This window comes from Sceloporus undulatus, chromosome 6 (assembly GCF_019175285.1).
Source record: "Sceloporus undulatus isolate JIND9_A2432 ecotype Alabama chromosome 6, SceUnd_v1.1, whole genome shotgun sequence".
Classification (NCBI taxonomy): domain Eukaryota; kingdom Metazoa; phylum Chordata; class Lepidosauria; order Squamata; family Phrynosomatidae; genus Sceloporus; species Sceloporus undulatus.
The window spans coordinates 121,980,689-121,994,710 of NC_056527.1; the positions used below are offsets into that span (position 1 = coordinate 121,980,689).

At 46.4% G+C, this 14,022-nt stretch overlaps 1 protein-coding gene across 1 annotated transcript in view; it reads left to right on the forward strand.

Moving 5' to 3' along the window:
- The window catches only part of FER1L5 (fer-1 like family member 5), a 35,300-nt gene extending 21,733 nt beyond the window's left edge, over positions 1-13,567 (forward strand). Inside the window, exons 33-52 of the mRNA XM_042473954.1 lie at positions 46-144; positions 659-820; positions 1,717-1,882; positions 2,733-2,758; positions 3,125-3,181; positions 3,737-3,850; positions 4,111-4,233; positions 4,723-4,878; positions 5,415-5,506; positions 6,174-6,344; positions 6,725-6,873; positions 7,828-7,967; positions 8,292-8,380; positions 8,544-8,639; positions 9,356-9,497; positions 9,754-9,853; positions 10,414-10,622; positions 11,408-11,517; positions 11,979-12,126; positions 12,722-13,567. Coding sequence (XP_042329888.1) covers positions 46-144; positions 659-820; positions 1,717-1,882; positions 2,733-2,758; positions 3,125-3,181; positions 3,737-3,850; positions 4,111-4,233; positions 4,723-4,878; positions 5,415-5,506; positions 6,174-6,344; positions 6,725-6,873; positions 7,828-7,967; positions 8,292-8,380; positions 8,544-8,639; positions 9,356-9,497; positions 9,754-9,853; positions 10,414-10,622; positions 11,408-11,517; positions 11,979-12,126; positions 12,722-13,567 — 3,195 coding nt within the window. The remainder of the gene's footprint in view (positions 1-45; positions 145-658; positions 821-1,716; positions 1,883-2,732; positions 2,759-3,124; positions 3,182-3,736; positions 3,851-4,110; positions 4,234-4,722; positions 4,879-5,414; positions 5,507-6,173; positions 6,345-6,724; positions 6,874-7,827; positions 7,968-8,291; positions 8,381-8,543; positions 8,640-9,355; positions 9,498-9,753; positions 9,854-10,413; positions 10,623-11,407; positions 11,518-11,978; positions 12,127-12,721) is intronic.
- The last annotated feature ends 455 nt before the right edge of the window (positions 13,568-14,022 follow it).

Genomic DNA, 14,022 nt, shown 5'->3' on the forward strand with positions numbered 1-14,022 from the left:
GGGGAGGCTCATTTCCTCCAGGCTTCCTACGTTTCCTTTCTATAGGATGGCTCTTTGGGAAAACACCCTCCTCCTCCCTGGAAGGACGGGATGTACACCATCCCAAAAGGAATCCGTCCCATTCTGAGGCTGATGGCCATTGAGGTGAGCAAGGCTTTGTACGTTCTTTGTTATTACTGTTGTGTGCCTTCATGTCGTAGCTTTAGCCTGGAGAAGTGAAGGTTAAGAGGTGACATGATAGCCCTGTTTCAGTATTTGAAGGGAATTCATGTTGAGGATGGAGCAAGCTTGTTTTCTGCTGCTGCAGAGAATAGGATCCAGAACAATGGATGCAAGCTCCAGGAAAAGAGATTCCACCTAAACATTAGGAAGAACTTCCTGACAGTAAGAGCTGTTCAAGAGTGGAAGATGCTGCCTTGGAGTGTGATGGAGTTTCTTTCTTTGGAGGTTTTTAAACAGAGGTTGGATGGCTCTGTGTCAGGAGTGCTTTGACTGTGAGTTCCTGCATGGCAGACTGGAGTTGGACTTGGATGTCCCTTGGGGTCTCTTCCAACTCGATGATCTTCTAATTTCTGCCGAAGGAAAGTGTACATTTCAGGTCACTGTCCCTCTGTCCCTTGACCTAGCTTTCCTAATATTGGCCCTGACCTTTTGACAGATCCTGGCCTGGGGCCTGCGGGACATGAAGAACTACAACTTGCTGGTCATCAACAACCCAAGTCTCATCATAGAATGTGGAGGGGAAAGCATTCACACCCCAATCATCAAGAACTTCCAGGAGAACCCCAATTTTCCCATTAACATTTATCTCATGAAAGTGGTGAGTGACCATTTTAGTCCTTAGCACAGACTTAGGGGCCAGATGTTCACGGAGGCAGTGCATCTTGAGACTTGAGCTGCAATGAGTGGCCCTGCAATTTGGGCAGATGGGGCATTGCCCCCGTAACTGCACTTGTTTTTAATGCAATAAGGCTCTATAGTCTACCATGGCTAATGTAATTGTTTATGTAATTGTTTTTGCATTTTTGTAAACCGCCTTGATCCTTTGGAAAGATGGTATATAAATAAAATGTATTATTATTATTATTATTACCAACTTCTTTATTTCTCTCAAGTTAGTCTCAAAGGTGCTAAGATATCCCTTTACATAACTACAACTTGCAAAGACAAGGCATGGATGCAATATGTGCAACTCTGCTTCCACTGCTATCCACAGAGTAAGAGCCTTATTGCATTAAAAACAAACCCGGCAGGCAAAAGGAGAGAAGCACATTTACCCTTCTGTCTCCGCATGATACCAAAGCACTTTGGTTCTCTTCCAGCCATAAAAGCATGGGAGAGGGTTGTACAAGCATCCCGTTTGCCATGCCGGAAAAAAACTGTTTCGCAAAAGGAACGTTTTTACCACTCTGCCCCATTCTTTTACAACTGGAAGAGAATGAAAGTGCTTTGACATGATGTGGAGCCATCAATACTTGTTTAGGTAAGACCCTTTAAGGCCAGTGCTCCTTATAAGAAGTGGTCTTCTGGTTACTAGCTGCACAAAAGCCTAGAGGTGTTCATCTTGTCCCTTGTTCCATAACGTTTCCAAATAGAATGCCAATATTTAAGAACCACTTCACTGGGCAGCACCCAGAAATTCAGGAAAAGAGCATAGATGCATTGCTCTCTCTCTTCTGGAATGAAGCTCATCGAATCCCTCTCCATCTCCTTTAGTACCTGCCTGTAGATGAAGACTATGCGCCTCCCATTGAGCTGACGGTGATCGATCACAGAGAGTTCGGATACAAGCCAGTTGTGGGGCGTGCAAGTGTGAGGTATCTGCACCAGTACTACTGCGACCCTTGGGAAGAAAAGAAGGCCCATAATCTACCCGAAAGAGGTATGGATCACCTTATCAATAGCTTGCAAGGGGACTCTTGTTAGGGTTGAACTACTTACCTTGATGGAGGCAGGACCTGGGAACTGAAGATTGGAATCAACCCTTGTCAATGTTTTCAGCCTCATTGAGGACGGGGGTCTCAACACAGCAAGGCAGGCCATTAAGATAATGTGCAATGGTCATTACATTTTTCATATTTGGGGACTTTCCCCTCCTAAGATATTAGTTTGCACAAACTCAACATTTTGCACACACACAAAAACCCCACTGGAATCGGTTACTCTTGGTATCTGCTAGAATTCGATTCCAGGACCCCTGTGGATACCAAAATCTCTGGATACTCAAGTCCCATTGAATACAATGGCATGGTAAAATGCTGCCCCTTATATAAAATGGCCAAATCAAAGTTTGCTATTGAAATTTATAGCATTGTTGAATATTTTCAGTCACCACGGACGATTGAGGATTTGAGCCCTGATCTCTAGAAATTGCTCTCCAACATGTAGACATATGTAGTTTTGCCAGTTCCTTCCTCTGAAATATAGCCTACTGCACACGGTATTCATGTCCAATCCAAGTCCTAACTGGATTGTGTTATATTATCTCATATGTATATATGAGATATTATATTATATATTACATTATCTCATATGTGCAGCTGATGTTCGGAGAGCCCCATTGATGTTGTAGTACAGGGCTGGATAAGCTTGAAAAGTCCAGAAGACAATATATAAAAATATCTGTCCAAAGCAATATGTTGGATTTTGTTCCTGCTCTTTCCAAGCGTCGCACCTTTTGAGCTTTGCTATTAATTCCATGTTCTCTTGTGTGTTTTTCCTTCTACCAACAGCCATTTCCAAGGCGAAGAAAAAGAAGGTAAGCATGGCTGCACCTTGGAATCAGAGCCCCTTCTCTTGTCAATGTTTGGTTTTGGCTATCAGGAGACATAGCTGTGAGACATGGCTACAGTAGTCTCCCAACAACAACAACAACAACAACAACAACAACAAATAAGTCCTACTGACACCATTATAAGTCCCCAAAGAATACTACTACTTAGGTCCCATCCTCTGGAGCATCAAACAGTCTCATGCTCTCTTCCATGTCACACTTCTTCAGCTGTTTAAAGATACCTGCCACCTCTCAATCTTCTTTTCTCCAACTTTCCTAGTTGTCCTTCTCTGGACACATCCTAGCTTATTGATATCCATCTTAGTTCCATTATTCTGCTATTCCTTGTAGCAACTGAAGAAGACCTTCTACAAGCCATGGTCATGGATGAAGCTTAAAAAAGAGAAGGTAAGTCATAGTAGCTAAGATTTTGACACTCCTGTGTTCCTATGAATCAGAAAGCACCCGGTCTTTTTGCAAAGTAGTCAAGGTTTTAACCCTGATATTCCCTCGAAGCTCTTTGTTAAATAACACAATCTCTGCTGCTAACTCTAAGGAGTAACAAACCCATTGTGGCATGTATCTGAAGTTGTGCCGGATGGACATCTGCTGTGTGGAAAGGAGCCCAGATGTGAAAAGATTAATCTGAAGAAAGGGGTTGAAGTCCATACAAAGTTGTATGGAGCCTCCTCTGGCCTTCTCTCCAAATAATTCAAGCACCTCCTCATCCATCCCTACATGTGCTTTTGTGGAAACATGCTTCTCGATCCGTAACTAAGAGTGTCTGGTGGCCACCACACTTCTAGACGCTGTGATGACCTCTGGGAAAACCTGCATTTGCTTTGGGGTGGGTTTTTTTTTTTTTTTGCAAGATGGATGCCATTTGACTTTGAAGAGATGCCATTCTGATGTGGAAGCGTTGGTGGACATGACCCCAGTGCTTCCATATTGTTTCTCTATTAGGATGTGGTGGATGAAGAAGAGGAGGAAGTCGACTGGTGGAGCAAGTACTATGTGACTATGGGCGACCTGGCAAAGAGTGGACATTACCTGGAGAGGGGCTTTGATACCGTGAAGGTGAGTGTATTAGGGATGGCAGATGGTCAGGGAGAATGGCGGGCATAATTGTCCATCTCCATCACAAATGTCTAATATCAAAGTCACTAAGGCAAGGCAGGACTATGTACTGGAGCAGCACTTCTCAACCTGTGGGTCGTGACCCCTTTGGGGATCAGACAACCCTTTGGAAGTGACCTGAAGGCATGCAACAACAAAGAGAGATAAACAGCTACAGCTTAAAAGACTGTCTTTAAACATCTGCTGTTTGCTCCTTTCAGATCTATAACTGTGAACTGGAAGAAGTTCCAGACTTTCAAGGCTTCCAAGACTTCTGCCAGACCTTTAAGCTCTACCGAGGACGGGTGACGGTTGAGGACCCCGTAGTTGGAGGCGAATTCAAAGTGAGAGCTGACCTGGAGTGCCCTTGCTTTGTGTACAGGTCTAAAATCTGATCCTGGGACTGCATCAGCAGTCTAAACAATTTATAGAAATTCACATTTCCATCAATTATGTAATGTACCCGATGCATTATTTAATGAACTAGATGCACCTAGTGCATTAAATAATTTATGGCGAAAAATTATGGAAATGTTGATGGCAGCACAAGCGTAGTTCTGCTTCCACAATCTTGAACTTAATGTGGACATTCCCATGTCAGACAAAAATATGCATCTGCTTTCATAGGGGAACATACGCATGTGTAAGACTCTGACAGAATTCCAGCGAATGTGTATTTATTAAAATGTTATGTAGGATGGAGCCAAACAGCATTATTTGCATGCGTTTCCCAGCCAGGATGAAGTGACATTTTCTGGCTTTCATGCTGATCTTGTAGCTTTCTGAGAAACGCTACTCATGGGGCAGTTAAGTATAACACTTGGTTTTTGTAGGGGCTTTTCCGAATCTATCCAATCCCAGAAGACCCCAACATCCCACCTCCTCCGCGCCAGTTCCAGGAGCTTCCCCAAAATGTCTGCCAGTCGTGTTTGGTCCGGGTCTACATTATCCGGGCCTTTAACCTCCAGCCAAAGGACAGAAATGGCCTGGTAATCCTGACTACATTTCTTTTCCTTACCTTCTTTTTGCAGACCATACCTTCCGAATGGCATAAAGTTTAGGATTCAAAAATAGAAAGATGTCATGCTTTTAAAAGCAAAACAGAAGTCACTTTTCACCATAAATATACCTCCAGCAAAAGTTGACCAGAGTCACACTGGAGGATCTCCAGATGTCTATACACACCCTATTTTTCATATGCAGTAACAGCTTGTCTACATTACTTACAATCCCTGAATTCACATTACACAGCCACAAAACCCGAAATTGGGTCCAGACTGTTTGCAGAATGTCCAGACCCTATTTGGGGTTTCTGCCCCTTGCCCTGCACTAAAAAGACTTACCTTTTGTTTTGGGTTTTCCAGAAAACCCAAAGCAAGATGTACTGATAATGACCTTCCCATCTGGTCCCTCTGATCATCCCTGCCAAGTTGCTCTGAAGTCAGAATGAGGTGCCCAGCATTGATAACACCTTGTACCCATGGAGATTGCCTCCTAATGTCTTCCCTGGACTGTCTCCCTGCAGTGCGATCCCTACGTCTGGATCAAGATAGGGAAGAAGCGGGTTGGAGAAAGAGAGGAGTATATTCCCAACACTTTGGAGCCTGTCTTTGGGAGGTAGGTCTGGCTTATCCAACTCCAGAAACACCTGTCGAGTGGTCAGTGGTCAGTCGACACGTAGATAAATCCAGAAGATCCAGTGTCTCAACTCTAGCTGGCATTGGCCAGGGGTGTCATTAGGGGAGTGCAAGAGGTTCAGACTGCACTGGGTGACACTTGAAATTGGGGTGAACGCTGCTGGCCAGGGCACTTCTGCCACCCATTGGCTGCGGTCGTTGGTGGAGATGGGGTGCTCTTGCCACCCAACACCCCTTCCAGGTCTGGCATGTCACCTTCCTTTCTCCCATGCCCAACAGCCATGCCAGACCCAGGGTGGGTCACCAAGCAACAGCAGCATTGCAAACCCACCATGCCAGAGGCAGCCTGGCTGGTAGAGAGGGGTGGCTACGGCATGACAGCATGGGATGCCACCCTGGGATGACACCAACCCTAGTGAAGTCGTTGGAACTGGCAATAGGATTTGGGTCATAATACCCCATAAAAGTCTGCCCAGGTCCTGAGATCTTCAGAAGAGTCCCTTACAAATATGCTAAGCTGCATATGCATCATGTTATTAAAGACAGATACACACACCTGCCAACGACTTACCATCTCAGCAAGCAACCAATATGCAAAGAGAGGGGAAAGAAATTGTGCCCTCCTTGCTTTTCTGTCTTGCCCACAGAATGTATGAACTCTCCTGCTGCATCCCAGTAGAAAAGGACTTGAAGATCTCCTTCTACGACTTCGACATCTTTCCCCCAGATGACGACATCGGGGACACCACCATCGACTTGGAAAACCGGCTCCTTTCTCGCTATGGGGCAAACTGCGGACTTCCACAGACTTATTGCGTGTAAGTAGCAAGGATTGCTATTGCTGTTGTTGTTTTCTGCTCCAGAAAAGATGCCAGCCACAGATGCTGGTGAAACGTCAGGAATAAACTCTTCTTGAACATGGCCACATAGCCCGAAAACCCCACAAAAAAACTGTGTTCAGAGGAGGCTTGCCTTTGCTTTCCCCTGTGGCTGAGAGAGTGTGACTTGCTCAGGGTCACCCAGTGGGTTTCATGGCCGAGCTGGGAATCGAACCCTGGTCTCCAGAGTCTTAGACCACCATGCAAACCATGATGCCACACTAGTGTATTTTTATATTGCAATGTATTTATAAGTTAATAAAACGCACCCTTATGTCTAATGCTGTTTGAGCTCATATGCTCCCTTTCCCTTCTTGCAGTGCTGGTCCCAGTGAATGGCGAGATCAGCTGCTCCCCACTGAGCTCTTGAACAATTATGCGCGAACCAAAAACTTACCTCTGCCGGCGATACATGAAGATGGAACCCAAGCCCTTTTCATGGGCAAGACCTACCACCTGTCTGACTTTGGTAAGCAGCTCAAAATGGACCTAAGGAATTGGGGCATGGATGCCATCTGTATCTTTGGGCATTTGCTTAGGACCTCAGCACAACAGAGAAACCACTGCCAGCCCCCTAAGTCTTTTGCTGCCCATTCATCTGCCCTTTCCAGACACTGACAAGGGTAAAAGTGTGGCCCCTTCTTATTGCATTGTGAATTCTCCTGTTGTTCTTGCATGCCTTCAAATCATTTTTGACTCATGGTGACCCTAAGGCGACCCTATCCTGGGGTTTACTTGGCAAGATTTGTTCAGAGGGGGTTTGCCATGGCCATCCCCTGAGGCTGAGAGAGTGTGACTTGCCCAAGGCCACCCAGTGGGTTTATATGGCTGAGATGGGATTTGAACCCTGGTCTCCAGAGTTGTACTCAAGGCTCCAACTACTACACCCCACGGAGGGATAATTCAGGATCATCCCAGGCTCTGAGGTTTCTAGAGCAAACCCTGCCAACCTCTTCTCTGAAAATGCCAAAGACACAGATGCTGGCGAAACATCAGGAGTAAACTCTTCTAGAACATGGCCACAGAACCTGTTTGGAGATTAAGATAGAAAGTAATTGTGAAATGAGGGGGTTATTTCTTCTTAGTGGCTTCCCAACTTTCCCTAATTTAATCTAGCCTGCTTGCTATTAGCCAGAACGTGAGTCGTGGCACCACACCATTTGAAAGAGAAGGAGAACCCTACAGCAGCCAGAATACTTTGGGCTACTCCTGGAGTATTTTGGTACCAGATTCCCCCAATTACCTTTGCATTCTGTAGCAATGATAGGTGGCATTTTGGTGGAATATTTTGGAATTCCAGACTCCACCTGTAGTTCTTAAAAATACGAACTCCATCCTGCAATCTGGCTCCATCTGCAAAATTCATACAGACTGCAAAATGTGCATTGGCTTGCTTCAAAATCTGCTGCTGATCCATTTCCAGAGACCCAAGCCCCTTTGCATGACTACCTGGGAGCTGCCAAAGAACGCCTTGCCCTCCACCTCCTCCATACTTGTGGGCTGGTGCCTGAACACATCGAGACTCGCACTCTTTACAACCCTGCCCATCCTGGGATTGACCAGGTAACCACCCAGCCCTTACTTCAGGTTTTCACTATCCCCTTTTTGACTTTATTGGTCTCCTCCTAATTCTTTCCCTTGCCAGTCCTATCATTAGGCACCTCTCTCAAGCAGCAGGTGCTGAGAGGGCACAAGACTGCGAGTTGAAGGGCAACATGGGTTCTAGGTGCCATGCAGCCTAAAATCTGGTGTGCTGGAGGACATTCATCCCATCACTAGCATTGCAAGCTCCAACTACTTCTCTAGTTAATTTCTAGGGGTGCATCTACAATGTAGAAATAATGCAGTCTGACACCACTTTAAATCCTATGCCCCTTTCATACTCAGGGCAAAGTGCAGATGTGGGTTGACATCTTCCCGGAAGCCTTAGGCGAGCCAGGACCTCCTTTTGACATCACCCCAAGGCAGCCAAAGAGGTAGGTGAAGTGAACTCAGAGACAGCAAGCAAAAGTTCCTAACTGTTTTGACTACAATGACACCCAGAATTCCCACAAGCTAGCATGGGCAACTAGGAGTTGTGAACTCCCTGCCCTAAAACTCCTGCCAGTCTCCACAGTTGCCTGCCCTTCTGTTCTCTAGGTATGAACTGCGTGTCATCATTTGGAACACCAAAGACGTAGACCTGGAAGACACCAACATTTTTGGAGACAGGATGAGCGACATCTACGTCAAAGGGTACGCGGGAAACTACCAAGGCAATAAAGTATGTTGTTGCTGTTGTTGTGTGCCTTCAAGTCGTTTCTGACTTATGGCAACTCTAAGGTGAACCTATCATAGGGGTAACCCTTGGCCTCCAGAGCCATAATCCAACACTCAGACTACTACAGCACACTGGTTCTATAAACTATACATATATTCTATCATTGGGGCAAAGTGGGAGTATCTATCATTAGCCTTGCTGGCTGGAGATGCTACTCAACAACTTCTGAAGGGCAATACATTTTCCATTCCTGGATTAGACAATATGCTCCAAGAGGAGATTGTCATGGTTTCACTTTAATACAGTATATTGGTGGATCAGGATCCCCTGTCCCTAAGTTACCAGCACACTGGGATAATGCAACATCCATAGGGAGCACTGGTGACGCAGCGGTTAAATGCCATTACTGCAGCCACAGGGTTGTGAGTTCGAACCCAGGCAGGGCTCCAAGGTTGACTCAGCCCTCCATCCTTTCATAGGTTGGTAAAATGAATACCCAGCTTGTTGGGGGCAATTGGCTTACAGATTGTAAGCTGCCTGGAGAATGCTGAGTTCACTATTAAGCAGTATAGAAATGTAAATGCTATTGCTAAATGCTATAGCTGATGTACCCAAGCGCACTCCGGAACCTTCAGTAAGACGAACGCATTTCTCTGGCCAACCCCAACATCTCCTTGGTACTGGCTCTCAGGTGGCTGGATGGCTTGGAAGAGGACAAGCAGAAGACAGACGTCCATTACAGGTCCCTCTCGGGAGAAGGCAACTTCAACTGGCGCTTTATCTTTCCCATGGAATATCTGCCCATGGAGCAGGTCCTGGTCCTCACCAAGAAGGTGGGTGCAAATTGTCAGGACCAGCCTGGACATCCAAATTCATCTGGTTTTGGAAGCTAAGCAAAGTTGGGTCTAGTTAATAAAGTCCCCCCAACTCTTCTAGTCCTCCCCTTCCAAACAGTTAAGCCTTTAACAATTCTGTGACAAGAATTGCCATATTCTTGACAATATTTCTGCAGCTATCACATTGGATTGGATGTACCCATGGGTGGGCACTCTTATTTTAGCCATCTCTCCCTTGCCCTTTCTTTTTCAGCAACACTTTTGGAGTCTGGATGAGACCATGCAGAAAGTGCCCCCCAAACTCATTATCCAGATCTGGGACAATGACAAATTTTCAGCGGATGATTTTCTAGGTAGGAAAGATCCTGAACTGAATGAAGGATATTTTGGTCCCAAGGCACTGCTAGAACAACAGAGACCATTTTCTGCTTCCTTTCTCTGTTGTATATGTATGTTGTTGCTGTTGTTGTTATCACTATTATTTCTATTATTTTCTGCTTCTCCCCTAAAATTGGGGCTCAAAGCAGCTCACAGCTTCAAAGCACACCATTCAATGCATGCAAAAAGTAAACATTAAAACAGAATTTAACTATTTACCATAATGAAACAAATTCACACCCCAAGTTAAATGTATAAAATTAAAAAGATAAAAAGCTCTTGAGAACAAATACTTTACCGAATTCCAGATCCCAAGATGGAACCAGGACACTTAAAGTGGTGTCAAGCCGCTTTAATTCTGCAGTGTGGATACATACAAAGGCTCTTCCTGGGATATAGTGTTCAAAAAATATGAGGGTGTTGGCCCAGAAGGTGTCAAAATTCATGCCAGGGTCACACCTTGGATGGCCCGTCTGAGGATGGTTGAAGAGGGAGAGCAAAATGTACATGTTATTGCCTTTCATTCTCTTTGCAGGCATACTGGAGCTGAACCTGAACAGCATGCCTCGCCCCGCCAGACGCCCCCGGGACTGCACTGTGAAAATGGTGCTAGAAGACAACACGGTCACCCCCACCTCTTTTTTCAGGCGCAAGAAACCAAAACATATCTCCATGTTCACACAGAAGAACACGAGGGGCTGGTGGCCCTGCATCGTCTTCGAGAAGGACAAGCCACGGGTGTCGGCAAGTTTCGGGTAGCTTTGGGGATCTGGCATATGGGCCAATCCAACCTGGCTGGCAAGATGCTCTCTTTTTAAGATGGGACAGACTTTGGTGATGGAGTTGGGTTGGGAGCCATCTCATCCCACAGCCTGGCCATCCATGCTCAGCTTGGATTGTTTTTCTTTATTTCCCAAAGAGTTGGAAGGGACCTCAAGGGCCACCTAGTCCTACCCCATATCTTTGAAAGCCCCAAAGGACTTAGGGCCTCAGTGTTGGAGGAAGCGCCTCTCGAAATATGCCTACCCATGAATTGAGAGTGGTTGGAGGGGCCCTTTTCTATGGGGATAATGTGTTGTAGGAAAAAACCTTCTCTGTGGTGACACCAAATAGTTAGGAAGTATAATGCAGCAGTGTGGGTTTTGTTCAGCTCCTCCTGGGTCTTTTGGCTTTGCAAAGTGTTCAGAGGAATTGTTCTACACAGTAATACACAGTTTATCCTGTGCATAACCCATGTTTTTTCATGCAGAGGACAGTGTTCCTTGCTGAAGGTGCACTGTTTCCTCTGCAGATCATGTGCTTTGTTGAGTTTTGCACAGCAAAACCATATGTATTTCCATGCAGGATAATGTTCCAGAACACTTTGCAGAGTATGAATACTGGGAGAATACTGCACAGAACCCTTCAGTCTCTCCCTCTCGCTCTCTCTCCAACAGGAAGAAAACTACAGCACAGGAATTATTTGTCCTTGCATGTGAAGATGATATAGGCATTTACATCCTTGTGTCCTTCTGTTTTTGGTTTTCAAGGGTAAGGTGGAAATGACCCTTGAGCTGCTGACTGAGGAGGAGGCTGAAGAGCGACCGGCTGGACTAGGAAGAGAAGAGCCAAACATGAACCCAGTCCTGAAGCCACCAGAGTAAGAACTCAGCCTCCAGGTGCCTTCTGATACAGATGCTCTTTACCAAAACACCATTTTGGTGCCCTCCAGATGGGCTCAACTACAACTCCCATCATCAACCAGCACAAGGGACAGTGGGTGTTTCAGTCCAACCCATCTAGAGGGCAGCAAATGGAGGGCTGCTTCCAAGGACTATTGGGTTCGGCTGCTTTTGAGGCCACCTTCCAGACCCAAATCCAATTCCAGGACCAAGGAGGGGCCTGGGGAAGATGTCCTCTGGTAGGTTTATATATGTGAGGCAACATTCATCCATCTCCATCCATTCCCAGATGGTACTGGGGTTCAATGGTTCACCCTGAAGGTGGCTCATGTATGTGGAGAACCACCAAAAAACAGAATAGAAGAAGGTGGAAACATGCGTTTGGACTTACTGTGCCATCTGACCAGTTTGCCTTGTCCTCTCCTTTTCCCTTGACCAGGAGGCCAGAGACCTCTTTCCTTTGGTTCACTGCCCCTTTGAAGAGTCTCCACTTCCTCATCTGGCAGAAGAGCAAGTGGAAGATCTTAATTTTCTTTTGCTGCGTCTTTGTATTCTTGCTTTTCGCAGCCTTCATCTATTCAGCTCCTGTAAGTCTACTGGGGAAAGGAAGGGAATTCCAAGCCACAAAGGTGACTGGGGGTCTTTCATGCAACATCAATTATAATGCTATGATTCTGCTTCAGCCACAATGGAGTTACCTAGCATGGAATCCTGGGATTTGTAGTTTAGAGAGAGCTATTGAGGGTTCCCAGCCAAAGCACTTCAGAGCTTCCCTGACCATAAACCCTAGGCTTCCATAGGAGGCAGTCGTGGCAGTGAAAGCCTAAGATAATGAGCAGATATGTGGGGAGAAACCATGAGTAGCAAGTTACCAAGATAGTTCTGGTGGGAAGCTGAAACTTGGCATGAAGGATGGGTACATCCTGGGAAGACAGATGTTTTTGTATGCTGCTGAATGGGATGCAAGCGTTGTGGAAAGTGAATTGGTTGAACTTTAATTATACTAGATAACTGGGGGGAAATTTATGTACTGACAACCACTATGTGCTGTGATTTTTCTCCGCTTACTGAATAAAGCTTTTCTGAATCTACAGAAGGCTTGTATTCCTGAAGCAGGGTAAGCCTGTACTTTGCAGTGGCCACCAGCTTGTCCTAGGTCTCACTCTTCCTTTTGTTTCTCAGGGATATTTGGCAATGAAGTTGATTAGTCCCATGAAAAGCTCGGGTGCCGTGACAGTACAACTGCCACCCAACAATCTGCCACTGCAAGCCATCCCCCAAATGCCACCACCAGCTGCCCCTCAAATGCCACCACCTCCCATCCCGACAACAACAACACCAGCAACAACGTCCAAGGCGACACCACCAGCTACCTCACGAACGGCACCAAAGCCAAACCTGCCACCTCCACCGCCACCACCGCCACCGCCACCTCCGCCACCTCTTCACAAGAAGCGGCTGAAGGTCCACAGGAAGCAGCCAAAAGTCCACAGGAAGCAGCCAATAGTCTACAAGAAGCAGCCAAACATCCATATGAAGCATCCAGGTCACAGAACGCATCCAGGAGCCCACAGGAAACCACCGCCAACTCCCAAGAAGTCACCACCAGCTCCCAAGAAACTTCCTCCAGCTCCCAAGGAGTCACCACCACCAGCTCCACTTAAACCTCCTCCAGCTCCCAGGAAACCACCAGTTCCCAAGAGGTCATCACCACCACTGGCTCCCAGGAAACCTCCACCAGCTCCCAGGAAACCTCCTCCAGCTCCCAGGAAACCTCCACCAGTTCCCAAGAAGTCATCACCACCACCAGCTCCCAGGAAACCTCCACCAGCTCCCAGGAAACCTCCACCAGCTCCCAGGAAGCCTCCTCCAGCTCCAAATAAACCTCCACCAGCTCCCAGGAAACCTCCACCAGCTCCCAGGAAACCTCCTCCAGCTCCAAATAAACCTCCTCCAGCTCCCAGGAAACCTCCTCCAGCTCCCAAGAGGAACCGTCCTACACCCAAGAAAAGCCGTCAACCCTCCTAACTAGCCGTAGCAAAAGCCAGCAAGTTCTCCAAATGCCATTGACCTGACCTGCCTTGCCCCAATGGCAGTGGTGCCTCTCGTCTCCCATTTTGCTTCCCAAAAGCCTGCAGAAAGGGGACCCAGGTTTTAAATGGCACGTCTGTTCCATATAAGCCTCCCGATCCCTTTGCTTTCTCACCATGATGGAAGCCCTAAGATTTCTATCACAAGTTTATAGTCGAAGCTAGACAAGACTAGGAGGAGCAGAGTGGAAACTGCGGGATAGAAAGTGGAACTGTGGAAATAGGTAATTTTCCTGGTTCCCACTTGCTTAAAATAAAATGTAAGCCTGAAGATGTTGCAAGTCTTGCTTGTTCTACAAGGGCTGCTAAGATTGCCATGCAATCCTATGTATGTTTTAAACTGATGACTAGGAGATGAGTCCCATGTTCCAGTGATTAATATGTTTTTCCTCC